This window comes from Passer domesticus, chromosome 11, assembly GCF_036417665.1.
Source record: "Passer domesticus isolate bPasDom1 chromosome 11, bPasDom1.hap1, whole genome shotgun sequence".
Classification (NCBI taxonomy): Eukaryota; Metazoa; Chordata; class Aves; order Passeriformes; family Passeridae; genus Passer; species Passer domesticus.
Genome location: NC_087484.1, coordinates 20,630,015 through 20,655,501, shown reverse-complemented (window position 1 = coordinate 20,655,501; position 25,487 = coordinate 20,630,015). Strand labels below are relative to the sequence as shown.

Genomic DNA, 25,487 nt, shown 5'->3' with positions numbered 1-25,487 from the left:
TTTAGTGAAAATCTCTTCCAAACTCAGCAGCAGCATAAGATGCACCAACATCTGAAGCAGGCTGAAGAGGAAAAGAGAAACAAGTTCTAATTTCTCAGTTATTTCAAATTTCAAGAATGCTCAGTAAACTACTAAACCTAAAACCTCGTTACTGGTGCGTGAGGGGAAGGAAATGAAAAATGAGAAAAATGTCATTCTGCAAGATGCTGGGTTCCTCTGAAGGTGCTCAATTCTTCCTTTGCACTATGTAGGGCAAATCCAAGACAGATTTAATGTTTTGAGTTCTAAATGGAATAATAAAAGGAGAAAACAGGTGGCTCTAGGAGGAAAACACAGATGCAATACAAACAGCTACAGGAAATGGGCAGCTCCTCAATAATTTTCTAGGCAAAGTGGCAAAACATAAAGGGGTGGAGAGCCTTACAAAGAAATATCGCAAAATGCAGAGGAGGAAAAGCAGCTTCTGTTGGTTTTAGCAGAGTATTGGTGATCAATGCTGACCAGTTTGAAAAGCTGGGCTGCAGCTTTGCTTTGGCAAAGCTCCCTAAACAAGTCCATATGCAGGCAAGGCACAGCTGAAGGATCTGGTTTCTCCTTACTTGGACTTGACCAACCTACACTAACACACATGAAATCAGTTCAGAGCAATGCTCTACTGCATTTCGAGGCAAAACCACCAACCTTTTACCCAGGCAATCTCTAAATCTTGTTATTAACTTCCCCATCTTTGGACTTTGAGCACAGACTTGAAAGAATGAATTAAAGGTAAGGCAAACAAAAAGGTAAATTTAAGCAGCAGCACAGAGAAAGTCTGTCATTCTTTGCACTGTTTAACATAACAAAGCATCTGAAGAAGCTCAGAAAGGAAGGGAAGAGGCCAACTTTCATTCCTAGATGCCAAGGATGCTGGGCAGCCCTTGTGTTCATGACGAAATTGAATCATGTCAGTCCAGCAGCCTAACAAAACACTTATAATTAAAAAATGTCACTGTGCAAATCCAGTCTAGTTTCAACTCTTTTTTTTTTTTCATTTTTAGCACAATATTCAAAAGAAACTTGCCTCTGCCACCATGGGAAAATTGGTTTTTATTTTTATGAAGGAAATCTATCCTGCAGCATGCACCAGTAGTAACACATTCTTCTTAAAGATGACAGCAGTGTTTAGGAGTCTCTTACCTGGGGTTAAACTTCATTACTAAATCACTTCATACCTCCATAACATAATTCTGGTAGATTTTGTCTTAAATGGGGAGATATAAAATGAGTGTGCAATGCAAGAGTTTCCTATTGTTTTTGCTGCTTTGCAAAAAGCAGCATTTCATTAAAAGCAGTCTGGTAACAATAGCTGACAATTATCTGTCCAGTGGCTCCCCAGCAGAGAAATGACTGAAATTAGGGGTTGTTTTCTTAATGCTCTAGTCTGTAATTTAAAAGTGTTTCTTCATCAGCAGCTGAGAAATCTCAGCAGTGTGACATCAAACCACCACAGCCCACCCAGAGCAGAGCCACTCCTGATCCTGACTCACAGCCACTGAAACCAATTAAAGGCAAGATTTACCCAGTTCAGTGAGTTATGATCTTTGTATAAATATTTTATTGGTTCTATTATGTACTCCAGAGAATGAGGCCTCTGCTCCTGAGCTGCTCATCTGGGTCAGTGCTCTGGCCACAGCAGAAGTTTCCATGCCAGGATGAACACTCATGTGAGAGAGTACAAACCCCAAGGTTCAACACCACCCCAACACCACCCCCTCCCAAGGCTGCTCATCCCACTCCATAAACACACTGCACAACTCACCTTCCTGAAAAAGACAGCTTCTTTTTACTTCCATTTTCCTTTCATTTAAAATGCACCCTAAGTCTGAAACACTGACTTTAAATGCTAAACTTTGCTGGTTTTGCAGCAGATTTTATAAATGTCCACTGGAAAATACAGCCCAAACCAAACACAAGGAAATGTGACTGCAGAATTAAAAATCAGCTCTTGACTACTGAAACTTCTTGGATTTTTTTTTTTTACAGGATAGAAAGAACACGTTCCCAGAGCAAGTCTTATTAGTTTGAATGTACTTAATTAATTCAACAATCAGCTTGCCCAGGGCTGAAACTACAGCTGGGAGCTCAAAGATACAAGGAAAAAAATGCAAACTGATCCACATGGATCGATTTAGTTTAGAAAATAGCAAACTACTGGGAATGCAATACTAAGACTCTGAAAATATTGACACACAAAAGTACTTCCATCATATTTGTGCATATCCAGTGTATACAACAACAAAGTGAACTTTGCTTTAATAAAACAAGTAACTGACCACAGCCTTCCACCTGCATTTTTACTTAAGCTTTCCACAAAGCTACAGTCTGTCAGTTAGAGCTGTTGGTCAGGATTTTGGGCTGAAATACTTGTTTTTAAACACCTTACACACTGGGAGTCTGGGGAAAAAATGACTGATGAAAAATAAAACAGGGCAAAACCAAGTTAAACCTTCAGCAACATAGGGATGATGAAGCAGCAGCATTTCAGTCTCCTAACACCGGCACCACGGACTGTCAAAGGGTGGTGATCAGTGTCAACCAAAAGACAAAGCAGCAGCACAAACCCAGCAATACTCACACCTCTGCAAGCTCACCCAGCTCCCAGGAGCAGCAGAGGGAACATGGGCTGTGGTTATTTGTTGCCTGGGCAGAGTTAACTTCTCATGAGCTGGAGGGGGAATACAACGTGCAAGGCATTCAATTTGAGGAAATACCCAACATAACTTCAAGGCAATTAATGCACCCTTGAAAAGCAACCAAGACTCCCCGGCAGGAAATCTTAGCAGGAAGCTTCCCAACATGCAGCAAATGGGAGAAAAACTCTCAGCTGAGAGCTCTCATTAAGTCCTTGTGAATCTTCACAGGCAGTTCACCCCCAATTCACCTCATTGATACTGTTAAATACAATTTGCAAATTCAACACCCCAGGCAAATGGGATTTTTTTCCACTGAAAGGCCTTTTGGAAAGGCAGAGGGAGGACTTCTTCACTTCCACAGGAAGAAGCTCCCCTAGGAGATGCCACCTGCTGAAGTTCAATCAATATTTAACTCCATTCATACTAAACAGAAGATATTTATTGCTCCTAGAAGCCACCTGCTTACCCTTTATTTGTCTCTGAACAGCAACAACTACATTTCAACCACCTGCTTGGTCTTCTCTCCTTCATTTACAGAAAAAAAATCTCCACTTTTCTGCTAGGTAGGATATAAAGATCCCTGTAGAAATAGTTAAATGACCCTTCCTAATTGGGGAGGGAGGAAAAACCCAAACCAAAACCCTGCATCTCACCTCAGAGCAAAATGCAAGTGGACTCACCTGAGAACACCTTTGTAAATGAAATTCTGCCAATGCAGGAAAAAAAAAAAGAAAGCCTAGAAAACTCACCAAAACAGCAGCCATGTTGCTGTTAACAGGCAGGATGGTGCAAAAGTTACCTGAAGCACGGATTCCAAAGGAAAAATGCAGCAGAGATGCACAAAATGGATCCTTGAAGGCACAGGAAAATTAGTGGCAAGGATCTCCACAGAGGGCAAGGGGAAATGGGACAAGTGGGAATAGGAATGGCATAGATACAGGGCTGGAAGTAACTGAAAGGAAACTCAGTAATACAAAAAAATAAATCTAACTATGGAACAACATAAAAGAACTTTATTCTTCTGTGTACTTTTGAAATAAAAATTTAACAGAGCATGGCTATTCCAGTAATGAGTATCTGACAGAGTACAAATAAATTTAACATTAATTAGGAAGAACAGACACACCCCCTACCTCAGTGCATCATGTGGGAAATGGATTTATAAAAAAATGTTTTTAGTTTGATAGAAGGTTCATAGAGCTTGTATTTGTATGTACATTTTGAGATAAGAAATGTTGATTGAGAAATGTTATGGAACAGGATAGACATTGTTGAGAGGGAAATAGAATTAGAAGGAAGTTTTAAAATGTGGTTTTGTAAAAAAGATTAGATATTTTAAAGAAATAGAACTATGAAAGATATTGTAGTAGGATTTATGAGAGATAATTTTAGATGATTGATTTTAAGGTATTTATAGTATAGTGTGATAAAAGTTGATAGGTTAAGAAATGTTTATAGTGTATTGTAATTAAGAAATAGCTGGGTTTTTATTGTAATTGTGTGAACTGTAATATTTGTACTGTTTAAATTTGTATACAAGACTGAAAATAGAACAAAAGTTTTTAAAACACAAAAAAACCCCACTTCAGAGTCCTTGAAGTCTGTACTCCTGGTTCTGTTCCTGACAGGATTGCTGAAGGGATAATGGACTGTCCAATCTTTTGAGATGCTTTGAACACTTTCATCAGAGTGACACTGATTGTTTAACACAAAACCAAGCTCTAAACAAACCAAGCCAGGTCTGTTTACTCCTGTGGCCATCTCCAAACTTACAGAGCCTAGTATTTTTTTCTTTTATTAGGAATTACTCTGCAAGGCCATCAACTTATTCCATGAAGGCCCAAACAGATTGGAGAGGATAACCATCATTAGTTTATCAGCCTCCTCTAGCTCTCCAAGCCTCCCAAGCAGCAGCTCCCATGCCTGTGCTCCCACTCTGCTCTTTCCCAAGCAGCGTGCTGAAATCAATATACTGGTTAATTTAATTACAGCTATTCAACACCCAGTAAGTGGCAGGGAAATTCTAAAGCATCACATTAGTTTCATGCTGCTGCTTCTGCTCCCAGCTCTCCGGAGCAGTCAGTGCAAATATGTGAGTTATCCGCTTGAAAGAAGGACAAAGGCAGCGATGGAAGAGGAATAATGCCTTTGAAGCCTCTGCCATCGCGCCCTTTGTGCCACCACAAGGCATTTGCAGAGAGTGTTAGCATTCATCCCGACATGGGAGCTGCTGGTGCTGCTGCCATTCCGGGGGAAAAAGGGAAAAGAACTCAATTCACCCGGCACAACTCGTTAAATGCACTTCAGCCTGTACTCCCTGCTCTCATGGCTGAGAGCTCAAGTACGATTCAATGCTGCACGCTAAAGTACAGAGGAGTAACTCTGACTGAACACCCACCACTGCAAGGGAAGTAGGAGCCTCTGTGATATTCTAGTCTGGACAGTTTCAGGTAGGAATTAGTCATCAAGTCATTTCACTACAGCTCAGCACAACTATGAATCAACACATTTGGAATTTGTCTCATTAATTCAGCTTTTCCAGTATTCAAACACAACTCTGAATAGCAGAAGGAGAGGAGAAAAACACAAGGCTTCATCCTTTAAAATACCCAGAGTGTACAGTACAGCTCCCACTCTCAGGAAAACACCACTCTGGGATTTTTCGTGCCTGTGAACATGATCCCTATCTCCTGTATTTCCCTCTGTGCAGGTGGTGTTTAGCAGCAGTTTCAGTCCCTGCCTTCCTCTCAGTATCCTGAGCCTTTCTTGCTGGCTTTTCTCATGCATGCAGGGAGCTGTGCCTCCATTTCCTCTCTTTCGTTTCCATTCTGTCTGTGCACTGGAGGGAGAAAGAGACCAAACAATCAGCAGTGATAAATAGGATGCTGCCAAGCAGAATGCAGGTGTAAAGTCACAGGAGTGAGGAACGCAGCTTCGGGAATTTTCCCCCTCACCACCACCAGGACAGCTTCAGAGGTCAGGTTTCTTCCAAGTCCCTGACACACAAATGTTACAAGAGCCACAAACATTTATCACTAGACAGACCTTGGCCTCTGGGGAGCTGAAATGGCTGTTTCCTCCCAGGCCTGAGCACAGACAGAGCTGCACAAGGCTCTGGCGTGCTCTGCCCTTGCAGTCCCGCCTGAACACAAGTTTCCAGAAGGAAAGAGCCTTCTCCAGGCAGGATTCAGAGAGAGCCCCCAGCACTGTAAATCCCAACACATCAGCTGATGTGGTAAAGCAGGATTCAGAAATCAACCACCCACCCCAGCAACGCTGAGCAGATCAACACACACAAGGACTGAAGTTTATTTCAGACTTCAGCCCCAGTGGCATCACAAAATATGGTTTCAAAGCCATTCTAATCCAGACCAGAGGCTGCCTTGTCTAGGAGGAAGGCCTTCCAGTGGCTATTTCAAGCTTCTAGAAGTTTATTCTCCTGCAGGTTTGCAAGCATTACCAATATTGCAGTGGATTATACAATTTCACACATCCCCAAAGAAATGGCAGGGCACTGTTATTAGAAGTGTGCAAGCTAAAGGGGAGGTAACAGAATGGAAAGGGACAGAAGAGCCACAACTGCAGCTCGTTCTCAGAAGCCTCAGTATGGATGTGAACCATGGCACTGGGTCAGTCAGACAGACAGACACCCAGGCACAATGGGAGGCTCCAGAAGGAACACAGGTAAATCAGACAGACAGACACCCAGGCACAGTGGGAGGCTCCAGAAGGAACACAGGTAAATCAGACACACAGACACAATGGGAGGCTCCAGAAGGAACACAGGTAAATCAGACACACAGACACCCAGGCACAATGGAATGCTCCAGAGGAACACAGGTAAATCAGACAGACAGACAGACACCCAGGCACAGTGGGAGGCTCCAGAAGGAACACAGGTAAATCAGACACACAGACACACAGACACAATGGGAGGCTCCAGAAGGAACACAGGTAAATCAGACAGACAGACACCCAGACACAATGGGAGGCTCCAGAAGGAACACAGGTCAATCAGACAGACACACAGACACCCAGGCACAATGGGAGGCTCCAGAAGGAACACAGGCTGCTGCAGGGAACTTGTCACGACCTGCTGCTGCACAGCCCTGAACATGGGCCTGTCCCCAGCCCCACAGCTCCAGAGCAGGCTGGGTACAACCCACCCACAATCCCAAACCCACTGGCTACTGCAGACCCATCACAGACTGTCAGAGGGCTAAAGGGTTTTACAGAGCGAGGTAACAGAATTGTTACCCTACTAACAGCACTTGCCCTTCACTGGATATATCAGGATATTTTCAGCAGTTCAGTTTTGTTTCAGTGTGTGCTGTCTGCTGGGATTACAAGTACACTTTCCATCCAGGTGTGCACCTAGGTAAATCTTCCCTTTCTATCAGTGCCACAAAGTGGGATTTTGTACTCCTGCAAGACAGGCATGTGGAACACTGAAAAACTACAGCCTGCAAAAAGCTTCTGTTGTTCAAAGCCAAGCACTTAAAAAGCTATGAAATGAAGATTTCAGAACACATATACAAGAGAACCTGACCTTGAACTGTAACTCTTGTACCACACACACACTGGCTTCTACCCCTTGGGGTACTCAAATATCTGCTCCTTGGGGGACATCTCCTTCACCCTCCTGTAGCCTTCCTTACAGGCTCTTTGCTGCATTTTTTCCAGTACCTGTGAGCTCCCCAACTCCCATGGGAAATGATCTTGGGTGCTGAGAGCACAGCACTGGCTGGCTGGTGGTGCTCCAGGCTGTGATTCTGTCCAAGGCAGGCTGAATGGGATTTAAAGAAGGCCCTGAAGCTTTTCAAGAACCACAAAGAACACACACTTTCAGCTCCCTTTCATAACAAACAGGCAACAAAGGAACAAGAGGATTTCCAGCCACTATAGAGCTGTGCAAGTACCATAAAGCACTTTTGATGGGAACTCCTGTCTGCGGCCAACTCCCAAAACAATGACATCAACAAAGATGTTTCACAGTGTAAAATGAAGACAATTAACATCATCTGCTGCAATAAGATGATGCTTAGACTCCATTTCAAACATACCAAATTGCATTTGGCCTGTAATTTCCCAGGACTCTGCTCAGCCCTGGTGAAGGCACGCCTGGAGCACTGGGCTTCCCAGGAGAAGAGCCACAGAGCTGCAAGAGGGGGTTCAGTGAAGGACCACAAAGAGAATTAAAGGAGCTGCAACACCTCTGCCATGAGAAGACTGAGAAAGCTGGAGCTGTTCAGCCTGCAGGAGAGCCGGCTCAGGGGGATCTCATCAATGTATATAAATATTCAAAGGTGTGTGCAGAGAGGATGGAAGCAGGTTCTTCCCACCAGTGCCCAGTGAGAAGAGCAAAAATCAGACACAAACTGAAACAAAGGAGGGTCTGCCTGAAGAGCAAGAAAAACTCATACAGTGAGGGAGACTGAGCACTGGCACAGGCTGCCCACAGAGGTGGTGAAGTCTCTGAGATATTCAAAAGCTCCTGGATGTGGCGCTGGACAAGCAGCTCTGGGTGGCCCAGCTTGAGCAAGGGGTGGGACCAGATGACCTCCAGAGGTCCCTGCCAACCTCAACCACCCTGTGAGTCACCACCTCAATTTACAAACCAAACAAACAAGCCTCTGCTGTAATAGATTTTGCATCAATGGTGCATCTTGCAGCCAGACAGCTCATTTTAGTAAACTGCACAATGGCTTTTAATGAAATTCTAGAACACATAAGTACAAGTCACATAAGTGAAATTAATTCAACTCTGTAATTGAGAGAGTGCAAATATAAAACTAACAACAGACAGCATTCAGTGATTGCTCAGAAGAAACTAGGCCAGAGAACACTAAATTTGGAAACTCAATGTAAACATTGTAGGACTTCTGACTTTAAAATTCCCCTGCAATTCTAATTCAGCCCCCTGTATACATGCATGATGATAGCCCCTATTACACAATAACGTGGTGGTATTTTCCCCCCATGGGACTAAAGTCTCAGTTAACATCCAGACCAGACTCCTAAAAAGATCCAGAGCCATGTGACAGGAGGGCTATCCACAAGACCAATTTCACAGCTGAAAGGCACGTAGTCTCCAAAAAAACCCCTGCAGGGACAGAAAGGGTTGTCCTCACTGCTTAAGCACCTTATTGCTGCCATGAATGCTGCAAAGGAACAGCGTGCAATGCCAGGAGAGCTGCTTAAGCCAAGTTTTCACAGGCAGCTATTGATTCTGAATCAGAGGGCAGAACCTGTGAGGCTGAGCTCAGAACTGCTGGGAACTCACAATCAAGGTCTAAGAGATACACCAGGAATGAACAAAAGTGCCAAATAACACCGTGTTCTGAAACAGACTAGATCCAATCCTTAATTATTAAAGTGAGCTATCTAATAATGAGTATTTTCCACCTTATTCTCTAAACCTTAGATTGGTACCAGCAAAACAGGGATATACCAGCCTTCACATCCCAGAATCCTGTGAAAAGCAGAACAATGGAGCATTTCAACGTGAGGCAAACACCACATTCTGACTTCATGGGAAAACTGGAATGAAAGTCACTAAATCAAGTAGAGATCTCCTGCTCAGTAACTCATCACTAACTTCACACCACCTGCACGTTCAGCACCACAGGGCAGCCACTGGAAGAGGGGACAGGATCAAGTGGTGCTCTCACACCTGTTCAGTCACTAAGTAGGACTAACAAAACTTTCTTCAGGTCTAAGCACAGGCCAGAAAAGGTTCTCCAGATGAACCAGCTCTAAAAAGCTACAGATGATGAAGCCAAGAGAGTTCACAGACATCCATCCATAAAATGGTTGTGGTGCTGTGGATGTCTCTTCCCAAAAAGCAGCACTTCCCTTCCTCCTGCCCAACTCCCCCTCACCCTGTACTTCATCACCATTGTCACCCTGACACCTCTCCCTCCTGCTGCCATCGCTGGAATTACCTCAGCCAAGCTCCCTCAGCTAACTCCTTCCTGCTCCATCCCCTCTAGTGCCGAATCCTGTCTGGTGTGAGTGGAATCTGACACATTCAACTATGTGAAAACCACAGATTATTTTTCCCAAAGGCTTGCAGTCTGGATGGCTGGGAATATTTTCCACGGGAATGGCAAGAGACATTTCTGACAGAGACACCATATGCCTGCCATATAGCAAGCCCTGCTTTCAGACCCTGAGAACTCCACAGTGTTTCGAAATAAAAATCTACCTCACACAACAAGACAAGCCAGTTTCCTCTAGTTTTCTTCTACATAAAGTCCTGAAGACTACAAAACAATTCCTCCTAAGGCAGACACATGGTCAGAATTCCACAGCCCGCCGGTGGAAATCTGGCGTGAGCACACAGGAAAGGAGCAGGCAGTTTTCACTGTAAATCACTGGATCTGTCCTTCCTCCGTGCCACAAAGAACAGCAGCCACAAATAATCTGCAGCAAGTTCCTATTTCACTTACAAGAGCCACAACATGATTAAAACACAAGCCATGGTTCTGCAAGACACCCAAGCCTGGGTTTGGGGAAAGCAGCAGCACCAGACACTCCAGTGAACCGTGTCAGCCTGGCTGATGGAGAGACCACATGGGGATATGGCCCCACAGTTTCCAGCAGACCCGGGGATGCTCCAGCTCTGCATCACTGTCTGTGGCTGATTCAGCAGCCACATGTGGGCTTGCATTTATTCCCAATCAAATTTGTCACCTAAAGATGTACAGGGGTGATATTTAGAAGCATGAAAACAGCATGGGCTGCAGTAACTGTAGTAATTCCATGTAACATTTGGGTTTATGAGCAGAAAATCTGAGTTTCTGTTCAGCCACAGCAAGACAGTAGCAGAGACAAGATTGTTTAGAGACAAAAGGTGAAAGAATCCAGTTTCTATTAGCAGCTTCACTGAACTTAACACTTCACTTCACAAGCAACCTCATTTTCCTCTCCCCCGTGACTGACTATCCCAGCATCTGCTGACCCACGGCTTTTCTCAGGGAACTTCCAGAAGCTGAACCCCCTCACTGCCCTTTACAAGTTCACACATCAGTATGAGACCTTAGAACATGAACTTGATTGTATGTAAATCCCAAGCAGGTACTACAAAATGGAACATGTGAAAAGCTGGGTTTGTTTTCAGCAACGTGAACAACTGGAACAAAACTGTCTGTCCCTCTGGATTTTCTTCTGCCAAAAGAATACCTGAAGTTATTGATAAACTGGCCTGTGTCTAAATGCCTCCTTAAACTACACCTCACCTACAGCCGAGAGCACACCCCTGAAATTAAATCTGCTTATGCCAACAACACAATTTAGATCATGGAAGTTTAGTTTGCAACAGATTTCCAGTGATCTGAACCCCACTAACTGAAGGAAGTCCCAGTTTACCTCCACATTAGATTCCAATTTATCCAGGTCTCTGGGGTCACAGAGGCAGAACAGATCATTCATGTCAGATACTAAATGTGATATAAAGCAGCTACAGACAGCTGAGCAGTGAGTGCCTTCAGCCATGTAGTAACAGACACCCAGAAGCGAGGCTAGAGGAAGAAACTGAGATTAAAAAACAGTAACAGCACATCTTGCCTGCTACATCAGGAGCAACTGATTGCTACTCATGATGAATAATTATGCCAGTGGGCCACAGAACCCTGACCAAACCCAACTAACAGAGATTCCAGGCACTAGACAGGGGAGAGCTCAAACTTTACCATTCAGTACTCCTAAGAATAACTACTTCTTTAGAATCCCACCCCAGCAGCAAGCCAGACATTTTCACCCTCTATCTGTACAGGAGCATCTGGCAGCAAGCACGTGCCACATACAAATGACAACAGCAGGATGCTGATCACCAGGGCAAACCATGAGGGAAAAATGTTTACGGTGTTCTTCAGTGCCCAGATCCCCTGACCTGGGTCAGCTGTGCGCTCACGGAGTGCAAATTAACTGGAGATATTTTTATTTTGTCCATTTGACGCAAATAAAGTCTTGCACTGCCAGTTTTCCAGCTTGCAGAGATACAGGGCACTTGGGAAAAACAAATCACCGGGGACACCAACAGATTTGTTTTGAGACTCCAGCCACCAACTCTAAACAAGAGCCTATGGAAGCCAAAGCCTACAGAAAACAAATCTTTGTTTAAGTCAGCCTCTCCAAGCACAGAACTCCTGTGAAAGCCTTCCACAGCGGGCCAGATGGGGGACTTCAGGAACTGCCTCCAAGTCCTTGCGCAGCAATTGTCAGCCTGCCTAGAAATTAAGATTCCTTTCACACACACACCCAATTATTGCCAGGTCTCCTCTCTGCCCCCTGCATGTCGCTTGCCTGGCTAATTAAATCATGAGCCTGAGCTCACCTCTTCCAGGGCTTATCCTGCTCCCACAGGACACCATGCCTGGTTGCTCCAATCTGGGGAGCCCCTCATCATAAGGGTGAAGCCTTTTCTTCCCCTAACCACACACACACAAAGCAGCACAGAGACCCCTGTGACTCGTCCATTCTCACCATGACCTCAGTCCTACAAAACCCACAGATCCCTGGGATCACCCATCCCCATCCTAGTGCCATAGTTTTCCATCCTCTCCTGAGCTCTTCTTCATCCCTGCTCACGACCCTTTCAATCCTCCTCTGCACCCCCAAATCAGCATCCCACAGACATCCCCCGTCTCCTGGACCCCCTGGCAAGCCCCTGGTCCTGCTGACACGCACCATCCCCACCCCAGTGCCTCAGCCCCCCATCCCTCCGAGCCCCAGCTCCTTCATCCCCACCCACAGAACCCACACAAACCTCTGGATTCACCCACTCCCATCCCAGACCCACAGACCCCCATCCTCTCGTGGGCTGGAGGTCCTTCATCCCCACTCACAGCCTCTCCACCCTCCCCAGCACCCGAGATCTGTTTCCCTCCTAACACTCCCACAGACACCCCAATTCCCTCCCGGACCCTACAGCCACCTCCGGACCACCTCCATCACTCCCAGCCCAGCCCCCTATCCTTTTCCAGCCCCCCAAACTTCCACCCAGGCCCGCAGAACTCCCCTCAGCGGCTCCTCCGCGGCCGGACCCGCCCCGCCTCAGCCCCGCACGGCCCCCGGGCCCCGGGGCGCACTCACCGATCAGCTGCCGCACCTCCTCCTCGCTCAGGTAGATGCTGAGGCTGGGCCCGGGGCCGCTGGGGGGCCAGTCCGGGGCATGCGGGCCGGGCTGGCCCTGGACGCCGGCGGGCAGCAGCACCAGCAGCAGCAGCAGCGGCGGCGGCGGCAGCAGGCGGAGGAGATGGCGGCGCGGGCCCCGCACCCGCCGGCCCCGCCGCGGCCCCGCGCCCGCCTCCCCCGCCGCCTCACGGGGCCGGGCCCGCCGCCCCCCGCCGGGCTCCCGGCGCCGCGGCACCATCGCTCCGCGGGGACGGAGGGACGGACGCAGGGCCGGGGGGAAGCGGGCGGGACCCCCCGCCCCGCCGGACCCTCGCACGGCGCGGCCGCCGCCAGGCCCCGCCCCGCGCACGCGCCGCTCCCGCCGCCGCGGGCGGCCCCTCGGCGCGGGCGGGAGGGGCGGGATCCCCCTCACGGCTCTTCCCGCCTCTTCCCGCATCCCGCCCGGCGCCGGGAGGAAGGGGAGGAGGGAGAGCATCCCCGCTTTCTGCCCAGCGCCGCTCACAGAATGGCAAAATCACTGAGGTCGGAGACGACTTCGGAGACCATCAGGGCCAACCTGTGACCCATCCCCACCTTGTCACCCAGCCCAGAGCACTGAGCACCACGTCCAGGCCTTCCTTGGACACCTCCAGGGATGGGAACTCCAAACCTTCCTGGGCAGCCGCTGCCAATGCCTGTGATGCCCAACATGAACCTCCCCTGGCACAGCTTGAGGCCGTTCCCTCTCATCCTGTCCCGTTCCCTGGGAGCACAGCCCGACCAGCCCCAGCTGTCCCATCCTGTCAGGGAATTGTGCAGAGCCAGAAGGTTCCCCCTGAGCCTCCCTTTCTCCAGGCTGAGCCCCTTCCCCAGCTCCCTCAGCTGCTCCTGGTGCTCCAGCCCCTTCCCCAGCTCCGTTCCCTTCTCTGGACATGCTCCAGCCCCTTGGTGTCCTTGTCATGAGGGCCAGAACTGGACACAGCACTTGAGGGGCCTCACAGTGCCCAGCCACTGCCCTGGTCCTGCTTGTTGCATTGGCCTCTTGCCCACATGGGCACACCTGGGCTCGTGTCCAGCCATTGTTCACCAGCATCTCCAAAGCCTTGTCTGGGTCCTTTACGGCATCTGACCCCAATCCTCCCCCAGTGGGACCCACCCACTGAATCACCTCATGCTCGCCCTGAGACCCTACACATCCCCACACTCCTCCTTAGCTGTGGTTGCCTCCATCCCCAAACCCTTCCAGCCTGCCCCAGCCATCCATCCAGGATGGGCCAGGGGGTCACGGCCATGACTGGAAATGCTCTGCCAAAATATCTCCAAAAAAATGATAATCCCAGAGTGACAGACTGTGCGACACCTGGTGCCCACCAAAGCTGCTCCATCAGCTGGACAGGGGACAGAAAATACAATGCTCCTAAGTTGAGATAAAAACAGGAAGAGACCACTCAGCAATTGCTGTCATGAGCAAAACAGGAGGGAAATTTGAGGAAATTTATGGAATTTATTACCAGATTTGTAGGATAATGAGAAGTCTGTTTTGGAGCCAGGCAGCATCAGCTCCATCAGACACAGGGGAAGCTTCTGGCAGCTTCTCAAAGGAGCCACTCCTATAGCTCCCCCACTACCCAAAACCCAACACATTGCTCAGAAGCTTTCCCAATTGGAAATACTGCTGGAATACCAGCGTTTTAGTTTAAGAGAATTTCCTTTTTTGGTAATTTTTTAAACAAAAAATTAAGTTTTTTTTTTTAAATGCACTGTTTATAAGTATATAAAACATACATGATGTTACATTTAATGTTTTAATCTGCTTTTTAATCTTACGGTCCTTTCAGAGCTGAGAAGCAGCAGCATTTCATTTCACTGTAACAAAGGCCCTTTGGCCCACAGAGGATGGGGATTTCAGCTCCAGCCAAGCCATTGCTGCCTGTAACGATCCTGAAGTAAAATCCAAACTGTAAACACATCTCCTGTTCTGTTACAGTGTGGAATGCCAGCAGCAGGGCTGCTTGACAGCTGATATATTTTAAAAGAATGCAATAATAATCAAGTCCAACAATGCAAACATTAAATTCCAGTGTGAGGCTTTGAATCTCCTATACAAACATTCCCAACCTTTTCCCAAAATCCTCTGCTGTGCAGTATTTCAAAAATAAGGACTTCTGTGGCAGTTTGGTGCAAAACCCTTTTTCAAGGTGTCCACCTTTCCCCTGAAACACAAAACCTCTGTTCCAATTGGCTTAGGAAGGGGATTTTGTTTTTCTGAGCTGGCTGCTGACCCAAACACACCTCGTTCCTCATTTGTCCGGGCTGAAGAGCCACCTGCATTGTCACCTTCCTACCTGCTGTCACACCTGGCTGCTCTCCAGCTCCTCTGGAATCCCCAGAGCAGTGACAGCTTCACATTAGCAAATCCATCACTGGGAGCTGCCTGCTTGGTTGAGATTTTCAGCAGAAGCATCACAATATTCACTTACAACCATTAGATCCCTTGATGTCTTTAAATTCTGCACTCCCTCCTGACCTGCAGGAGGAATTTTTTCCAGTGGGACTCCTTGACAAGAGGACACTGCAGGCTAATTGCCACAGTGGGGTTTAATCACTGAGTCTTTCAGCTCATAATCATGAGTGAAAAGTGTTTGGAAAGTTCTGTTCTTCTAATCACTGAGGTGAAAAAGGAGAAATTGCTCGGACTCCTCCCCACAATATCCATCACTTACTTAAACAGTGTGAGGTGTAAAAAAAAACCAAAATACCAAACTGGGACGGAGCTGGAAATGACATGCAGGCCTGTAGTTGGGGGATGTGGCCCAGGCTGCAGAGCCCTCCACACCACAGCTTCTCCACAGGCCATTTCCTCAGCCTGGAAGCACGGCGCCTGGGCATCTGTGTTTATTTGCCCTGCAGATGTAGCCTAAATCCCAGACTCGGCGTGGTTTCTGGTGCTCCTCACTTAGGGACTCGCAGACAGACAGACAACGTGTGGTATCTGATGTGATCAAAACCAAGAGTGAGGCTCACCAGGTGGAGACCAAGCAAAATTTTGATGCCTTTTTTCTGGTGGCATTAGCAGGCAGCTTATGTGGGAAGGCGCTGACAAAGCCACCTGAGCGTTGGCATGGATTTATCACTTGGAGGGACCCCTGCTTCACTCACAATGAGCTTGAAGGAACAGCAGAAACTGCTGCTGCTCTCTGGAGGTTGGATGAGCCCAGTGAGGTTGAAAATGTGGTGTAGGCACCAGGGAGGAGACAAACAGCTCTTTTTATCTGTGAGTTTGTCGAAGAGCTGGAAGAAGAGACAGAAAAACACGGACACTCCTGAGCTGTAACAGCCTGTAACGGTGGCAGGACCCACAGGAGCCCCAACGTGGGGATCCATTTTTCATTTTCCACTGCCCCTCATTTTCCCCAAACTTATTTCTGGGCTGTCCTTCTTCCTGAGGACCAAAGGGACAATATTCATGCAGCCACCATGGATAACAAACATGACTTTAACCTTAACCTCAGCCACCCCTGCCTTGGGCATAAGGACACGATATTCAGCACAAATGTGATGTTCAGCAGAAGGGCCCGTGCGGGGTTATTTCCCTGCATTTCTTTTCAGTGAGTATGTAACTTTGCCTCCTGGAAGCCACTGGCTGAATTTAACAAAAGGTCACCAAAACCACATAAACCAAACACAAATAAACACATTCTTGGGCTGCAGCTGCCAGCCTGTGCACGGGGCTACAGGCCTGCCTGGGCCCCCCTTGCCCATGAAGGCAATTGCTTGCTGGGCTCTGATGTTGTAATTAAAATGCAGGCTGCAAGGATAATTGGGGGTATTAGAAGCCAAATGAAGTTTTCATGGATGTCAAGAAACATCTCATTGGAAAAAGGTGAAAAATGCAATTCACAGGCCAGCTCAAACACTGAAGATCTTGTGTTGATTTTTTTTGGCTGCACAGACTATTTTTGGCAGGATTGAGTTCACGGTCTTTCAAAACCATTCTGGGGAAGATTATATTGCAAGAGGATACACAAAGTCTGTCCGTGGCAAGCTGCTAGCAATAGCTGTGAACTCAGAGCACTCACATGGAAAAGTTTTGCTTGGATAGACACTGGGATGCCTCACTGCGTGTGCTCCCAGCCTGATTGTATCAGCATTTACCACCGCCGCGTCCCGAGAGGCACAGAGGAGCTGGGGTTCATTTCTGCGTGTAAAACAAATCTGTAAAAGCAAATAGCTGACAATTAATGGCACTGATAGGAATTCGATACACGAGGGCCTCATGGAAGACACATGATACAGGGATGTTTATGTGGGTGCTGCAAGATGGGACACAGGGCTTTGGGAACGACTGCTCCCTGCCCAGACTCGCTCGCACACGCTGCTGCGATAGGGGGTGGCTTTTCCCACCTCCTCTTTCTGATTGTAAGTGACTCTGCAGCATTCCCCGGGGAGGAGAGCTGGCCCCTTCACACAGACACAGGAATGAAGTCCTGCTGCCTCTTCCAATCAGTCTTCCAACATTTTCCCCTTCAAACAGCTTCTCTCCTTTACAAGTACCAGGTGACCTCAGTGTTTGGATGGCTTCCAACTCAACTGCACCTTGGTTCCGTGGCCCAGGAATCTTCAGCTCATCATTTGCTCAAGGATCTCTGCCTGCAAGGCTTCTCTGCAGAAATGCTTTGGAGTTTTGCCTTTGCTCGTGGATGAGCATTAGAAATGGGCAAGAGGGGCTTCAGGTTTAGGAGTGCTAGGAAAAGATGGCACAGCTGAGCTTGTGTAAGCAGCAGTCTTCCTAAGCTATTTAGTTTTGATTGACCTCCTTATTATTTAGTATTCCCCTTTATTTAGTATTTATTTATCCCTTTCCATGGGCGAGGATGCATCCATACACCTCTGAGTAGGGATAAACCCATTCATTTGCTCTGCTTCACTTCCTGCCATTTCCTGAGGAGTTTTCCCCCTTCTGCCTTTCACAGAGCATGGTGCCCCAGGATTTCCAGTTCTCCTTGCTCATCAGGGTGGAACAAACTGGTGCCTTGCTGCTCGTTTTCTCCCACATCTCTGAATTTGCCATGCCTTTTCCCAAAGCATGAGGCGAACTGAGAATGAGGGAATGGACAACACATTGAGTAATATAAATAGACAGATGGCTTCACTCAAATCAGCACTGACCCATGGAGTCTTCCAGGGGAGGGAAGAGCTGAAATTTCAAAGTTTAAAATGTACAGACCTTCCCACAAACTCTTTTTGTCCCGTTACATCAACTATAAACAGGCAGCACTGGGAAGACCAGCGTCCCCTGTTACTTGAACAGCACTGAGGTGAAGATAAAAGCCTTCAGACTTCCAACCTGCTCCCCTCTGCACCAGATTTCTATTTTTCCTTTATTTATTTCCTAATTGTGCCCACAAGTCCATAAGGCTGCCCTGGAGAAGGAAGGGCTGTCTGCTCCATTGCTCGGGCTGGGATGCACAGAGAGGAAAAGTCACACGGCAGCAGAAGGAAATGTGTGTACAAGTTCCTGGAAATGTAGCATTTAATGGGAAAAAAACATCCTGGGAACATGAAGCTGGCTGGAGCTGCTGTGGCATTAAGCAAGGGAGGCTGGGGGAGAGCAGAGCCTCGGAATACGGTTTCAGCATGTGGTTGGGAAGGCACATGCCATTTCTGTGTTTGCCTTATAAGGGGAGCGTGCCTGCCATGATATTGCTAAATATGAAATAAATTGTTTGTGTTTGGGGGCTGGCTGTGTCACCTCTTCCCTCCCCAGGACACTCGGGGGCTGCTGGCTGATGTTTGTGTGTCATTGGGAGCCTTTTCCTTGCCAGTGGATGCCAGGACTTGGAGCCATGGATGTTGCACAACCAGGCTTATAATGCTGTAACAGTTTGTTCTGCACTCAATCAGAGCTTGATACTCAGGTGAGAGTTGGTATCAGGACAGAAAATTACAAATCAAACCATTTTCAATGGAAAAATGGAGGGAAAATTGAGTATCTGTCAGAGCGAGAAGAGATGGAAAGCAGGCACCTGAACCTACTCCTTCTTGGTCTTTTGTTGGCTTTTCAGTGCAAGTGATCCTTCAAAATTCATCTCCAGGGGTTTTATTATGTCTCTGCTCAAACAACAGGCCTTTCATTGTAGTTCTGCACATGACTCCAAACAGCACCCATCCTCAGAGAGCTCAGTGTTCTCCATGACTTCCCCTTTCCCTTGGGAAGCCAGCGGAGCAGCAGCTACAAACTGATGTGGTTGTGTTTTACAGGTCCCTTATGCAAGTGTTCCCCTGTGCTCTGGCAGTTGGAGCTGGTTTATGGTTTACCACGGTTTTTCAGAGCCCACACACAACACAGGAATGGAGATAATTAATTGTAGGAATCACTGTATGCCATCCCTCTTTTACAAAAGCACAGTTGGAGCATTTACCCAGGAAGTGGAAAATATTTATGTGACTTTCTCTGTGAGAAAGTATTAAAATGCCCATTTTCACTGGGATAAATGAGAAGCAGAAAGAAATACTGAGCAAATCCCACACAGAGGAGATTGTGGAACTCCTGGATCCATCAAAACTGGAAGCAGGAAAGAGCAGGACTCTCCCACTCCTCTCAGGGTTTAGATTGCTCTGGGCAGCAGCAAGCCTGAATTTCCTCAGGTGGCAGAGATCTAGCTCTTGTCTCCCATTTTCTGTGCAAATGGCATTACAATTCTTGGAATGTCACCAGCACCAGCCAACAAAGGGGCTGGGAAGCAGCAGAACCAGGTGCCTTTCTCTCTTCCCAGCACTGGGCAATGCTTTTCCACACTGAGCTCACCTGGATGCTTTTATTGAAGACAAATGTATTTTACTTCTGAAAAAATGGATTCCTCTGGCTGATATATTCTCATATGGATAAAAATAGAAGGATTTTAATCATGCTTACATTGCAGATCCCACAAGCCAACTATTTTAATAGATTCAGAGTCCTTTTCTTTGGGCTTGGAACAGGCTCAACACCAATAAACCAAAAGACTTAGCAGGATGTTTTTGCCTCATTAAAATGCTTTGTGCCTTTGGCTCTATTCTGTTCTTTCAGTGCTGGTGTGTTTTCATAGATCCTCATCTTGAAGTTGTGGGAAGAGTTAGGAAAAAGGCTTTGGAAAGGCAACCTGTCCTCCTTCCATCCAGCCATTCCTGGGTGATTTCAGAATCCTGGCCAGACCATTTGCTCTCCAGCAGCTCCCACCACATGAAGTCCTGTATAACTAAAATTCAATGAAAACTTTCAAAAAAAACCAAACCAAACATATTTTAAATGCTTCTGATAAAACCTGCAGTATTCCCACATTGATTTCTGTGCTAGGAAATATTTTAAAGCCCCAGAGACAGTGAGAAGGGATCCTGGAAGCAAGAACTTGCACAGGCCAGGTCTTGCCCTAGTTTGGATGACAACTGCAGGATCCTCACACATTTTCACAAGCTGATTAAAATTTTGTCTCCATTGAGGCAAAAATCCTCGGGCATTTTCTTGCTTTGCAATCACTGTGCTCAGCTGTTTTGCTCACATGAGTAAAAAAAGCTGCATTTCCTTGAGTTTTCCCTGTAAAGTGGAAGTCTGACCTTGAACCACTTCCATAGGTCTTATTTCAGCATTTTCTTGAGCTGTGGGTGACAGGGCTGGACACTGATGGGTCACAGCAATTCATTCTGTCCCCTGATTCCTACTGGAGGCATCTCCTCGTGGGGCAGGGTGAGGGTTAGGTCAGCTGGAAAGGAACTTTCTGCTGCTTAATATCTCTTGAACACAACGAAAAGCAAAAGGCACATCTTGGAAAACCATCCACAGGCATTTTTATGGAGTGAAAGTATGGACAGTTTACAGCCATGCATTTCACTTGCAAAATTGCTTTTAGATTGGTGATATTTGCATCTCACCACCCATGCAGTGAGATAATCCCTCCTGGATGGGGCAACAGATCCCCTATCTCTCATTTCTAAGCTTTGTCCTGAACATGCAGCAGGGTTATCATTAAAGAGTCATTATTGTGAGCAGAATGGAACCAGCCAGGGAGAAATGTTCCTGAATGAATCATGGGGAAAAGTTCTTGGCTGGAGAACACTACTGCCATGCTCCACCGTGGGGAATGGGTGACTAAATGCAATATAGAGATGGATTTGTAGACCCATTTAAGTTAGAAAAGCCTTCTAAGACAAAAGGGTTCAAGAGTTCCCCCAGCACTGCCAAGGCTTCTGTCGCATGTCCCCAAGTGCCACATCCACCTGGTTTTTAAGTCACTCCAGGAGCGGGGACTCCACCATCTGGGCAGCTGTGCCAGGGCTGAACAGCCCTTTCCATGAAGGAATTTCCCTTCATATCCAATCTAAACAACCCCTGGCATAATTCGAGGCTGTTTCCTCCTTTTTGTGTCCCTGTCCCCTGGGAGCAGAGCCTGACCACCCCCAGCTGTCCTCTCCCATCAGGAGTTGTGCAGAACCAAAAGGTTCCCCCTGAGCCTCCTTTTCTCCAGGCTGAGCCCCTTTCCCAGCTCCCTCAGCCTCTCCTGGTGCTCCAGCCCCTTCCCCAGCTCCATTCCCTGCCCTGGACACGCTCCAGCCCCCGGGATTGGCGGGGCCCGGGCGGGGCTGCAGGGGCGGCGCGGACCGCCAGGTGTCACTGTCGGAGCGGGAGAGGGAAGGGAAGGGAAGGGAAGGGAAGGGAAGGGAAGGGAAGGGAAGGGAAGGGAAGGGAAGGGAAGGGAAGGGAAGGGAAGGGAAGGGAAGGGAAGGGAAGGGAAGGGAAGGGAAGGGAAGGGAAGGGAAGGGAAGGGAAGGGAAGGGAAGGGAAGGGAAGGGAAGGGAAGGGAAGGGAAGGGAAGGGAAGGGAAGGGAAGGGAAGGGAAGGGAAGGGAAGGGAAGGGAAGGGAAGGGAAGGGAAGTCACCTCATTGCACCTTCCAGAGCTAAAAAGGATCTGGCAGAGCTGTGGAGGGACACAGGACAAGTGCCTGGAGAGGCAAGGCAAGAAGGAATGGTTTCCCATTGCCAGATGGTAGTGTTAGATGGGACATTGGAAAGAAATTCTTCCCTGTGAGGGAAGAGAGCCCATGGCTCAGGTTGCCCAGAGAATCTGTGGTTGTTCCATCCTTGGAAGTGTTCCAGGCCAGGTTGGACAGGGCTTGGAGCAACCTGGGATAGTGAAAGGTGTCCCTGCCTGTCTCAGGGGGTGCAGATAGGTGATCTTTAAGGTCTCTTGCCACCCAAACCTGATTCTCTGATTTCATCCCTTGGGAAACTGTTCCTGTTCACATCCAGCTCCAGTCCAGCTCCTGCATGTGGTCAGACAGCGCTGGCACTCCTGGCATGGAGCAGAGACCATGGCACCATCATTCCATATCGTGTAATTAACAGTGGGAATCCCACGAGAGAATAAACATTGCTGCAGATCCAGATTCCTCCAGGAGATATGGGAGCCAAAGGTGCCTGATCATTGCAGGGTTTTAAATCCAGCTGGATTCTGGCATGCCTGTGGCTCCCCTGTGAACTCCAACTGATACCACAGGGGTGCATGAGCCAGACTTGCATCACCCAGGCCAGAGTGGGAACTCCAGGCTCCCAATGCTGTTCCCTGCCTCTGCACAATAAAGGGATGCTTTTCCAGAGTGCCACGGACACGAAGCACAGGGAGCAATCCATGTGCCAAACCCTGCTCATAAAAAGCTGCCTACAGAGTGACTTTAAATACCCAGTGCAACGATAGCAGCAAGTCCCTCCAGGATGAGAGGAGCCAGGACACCTCACTGCCTGCAGGTGTGCATCTCACCCTCACTCAGCTCAGCTTGCTGCTCAGCTCAGCTCCATTCTCACACTGCAGCCTGCCCTTGCCTGTCCTTGCTCAGCCTCTCCAAGGCTCTGATCCCATAACTTAGGAGTTGATATCCCACACTGCTGTTTGCAGTTCCACATTGGGTCCTGCTCTCAGGATCCAGCCCTGCTGCCATGCTGCCAGCAGCTCTTCTGGAGCAGCCAGCAGGGATGTTTTTGCTTCCAGCCCCTCTCCTGGAGCCCGGGACCAGCTTTTAACAACGTTCCTGAGCAGCGCGTGGTGCTGCAGAGTCCCAGCTGGTGCCAGGAGTCATGGTTTAAATAACACACAGTAAATATTGGAACAGCCTGAGCTGCGGAGAACTCCTCAGACACCAGTTTCTAAGGATGATCTAATACATTTCTTGGACTCGCTCATCCTTCTCATTACTCTTCTGCATTTTTCCCCCTCCTATTTTTCTTCCCTCCCATTGAAATGTTTTGGTTTTCTTCTTTTATTTTTTTCCCTGCTTGAGTCTCTGAAATATGCAGCCATGGCAACAGGCTGGAGGAGCGAATTCCCCTGGTCCGCCTGCATGTCCTTGGGGTCTGCTGGGGAGCGAGGGGTGAATTCCAGCCATTCCCTCTCGCCGGGAGCAGTGTTTAGTAAACACATGGCAGCACTAACCGTGTTAACACACGGTGCTAACCCCTGCCCGGCTCTGCCAGCTCGCCAAAGGCTTTTCTGCGGGCTGAGCATGCCTCCCCTCATCCCCCCGGAGCGAGTGGCACCCTCTCCCCAGCACCCTCTGGGCTGGCATTCTTTGGGAGCAGCACTGGGGAGGAATGCAAGCCCCTGGCGTCCGGACAGGAGCTGACATTCCCGGCCCTGGGCTGAAGAATGTGGACATAGTGTCCGCTCCAAACTCCAGCACTGGAGTTCATTCACCCTGGAGGAGGGGGACGCTGGAATCTGAGCAGGGCTCGGCCCTCGGTGACCAGGCTGCCATAACCTGGGGGTGATGGTCTCCTCTGTCACTTCCAAGGATCTCCCCACGTCATGCCATGTGGCATCTGGGGACTCGTTCGTCCTTGTTTTGGTGGCTCTGTGGCCTCTGCCCCTCAATCTGCAGCTGCGTCAGCTTTTTCTTGGAAAAGCTGGGGGAACATGAGGATGCTGCTGGCTGAGGAGCTGGGTTCAAGGCAGCAGGCAGCTCTAACTTTGGAGAAGCCAAAGCCATCCTCGGTGAGCTGCTGGCAGGGAAGGAGACCAGCAGTTGGGGACCAGCACCCCAGTTTGATGGGTGTTACTTAAAGACCCAGAAAAGGCAGTGCAGGCTGAATGTATTAAGCAAAGCCAGCTTGTTTTAGTGTCTGTAACATGGCAGCAACCAGAACTGAGTGTGAATTCTAGCCCCAGGCCCATAGCTGGCTTTCAGCTCATCTTTCCAAGGCAAACACGGCTGCTGTAATTCCCCCTGCCCCTCTGACACACCCGGCCAGGGCTATTTATACACTTTGCAATGTTACACACCGCTTGGATTACTGCATGGCATCCAGTCTGTTCGGAACAGGGTCCCACGAACCAGAATAGTTTTGCATGAATACAGTTCCCACCAGTTCCTAGGTTTGACACTGGATACAGCGGGGTTGCTCGCCATTTACTCCGGCTGGATTGTGTGGGGCTTTGTGGATTAAAATAGCAAAACTTCAGCGCTAACAGCGATACAACATGGTTCAGGCTGAAAGATCCCCACTGATTCACCACCCTGTTACATCAGCATTTCAACACCAGGAAATGCTGCTCATTCCACAGATTTTGGAGGACTGTGAAGCCCCGAGACTGCAGCGAGGCTGAGAAAGTTGGGGAGTTTTGAAAGAATTTGTGGAATTTTTGCACAAAACCTGAATACAAGAGGAGAGTCTCCCCTAGCCCACGGGTAACTGTACGAGAACAGGAAAAAATAAAAGAAGGTATTACAAAATCTGCCTTGGTCCTGCTCCTGGGGAGGGGGTGAGTGAATGCAGCAGCATTCCCAACCCGCTGTGCCAGGAACCTCGCGGTGTGGGACCGCAGGCTGACCCGGCAGCATTCCCAGCACAGGCTCCCGTACCTCCCTACCTGCCAGCCTCTGGAAAAGCTCCAGGTGTTGCACAAAAGCACAGCAGCAGCAGCAGTTTGTTGCAGAACCTGCAGGAAGAGGCAGCGCTTGCCTCGGCACGTTGGAGCCAGCCAGCACTTTCTAGTCATGCTCTGAAAGTCAAGCTTGGGGAGCACACGGGGTTACCTGGCAGATTCAGCCTCCAGGAGGGAATCATTGAATCCCAGAGGGCTTTGGGTTGGAAGGGATCTTAAAGCACATCTCCTTCCAGCCCCTGTCACGGGCAGGGACACCTTCCATTGTCCCAGATTGCTCCAAGCCCCATCCAACCTGGCCTTGGACACTTCCAGGGAGGTGGCAGCCACAGCTTCTCTGGGCACTCTGTGCCAGGGCCTCAGCACCCTCACAGGGAGGAATTTCTTCCCAATATCCCGCCTCACACTGCCCTCTGTCAGCAGGAAGGCATTCCTCCTTGTCCTGTACCTCCATGCCCTTGTTCAAAGTCCCTTTTCAGCTGTCTCAGAACCCTTTAGACACTGGAAGGCTGCAGTTGGGTAACCCCAAAGCTCTCTCTTCTCTCTCTCTTTCTTCTGTTCTGTGGTGGTAGAGCTCACCCTGGAATTCTCCTGCTTTGTCATCCCAGGATTTTGTTCCCTGGCCTGTGAGTGAGATGTGGCAGTGTGGGGCCACAGTTGTGCAGCACATGACTCTGTGTGTGTGTGTGTGTGTAGGCAGCCAGAAGGATCCACAGCACAACAGGAGCCTGTTTGCTCAGGATTCCATCCCTAAGTGTTTGTGCCGTGGTCACCCCAAGGATCCCTGGT

General features: G+C 48.4%; 1 protein-coding gene across 2 annotated transcripts in view; it reads right to left on the bottom strand.

Moving 5' to 3' along the window:
* The window catches only part of RYK (receptor like tyrosine kinase), a 54,854-nt gene extending 41,718 nt beyond the window's left edge, over nt 1-13,136 (bottom strand). The window contains exon 1 of one of the 2 annotated variants that reach the window (XM_064435655.1): nt 12,768-13,136. In XM_064435655.1, coding sequence (XP_064291725.1) covers nt 12,768-13,047 — 280 coding nt within the window. In that variant the 5' untranslated portion in view covers nt 13,048-13,136. The remainder of the gene's footprint in view (nt 1-12,767) is intronic. The other variant, XM_064435657.1, reaches the window with a different exon arrangement.
* Nucleotides 13,137-25,487: the final 12,351 nt, after the last annotated feature.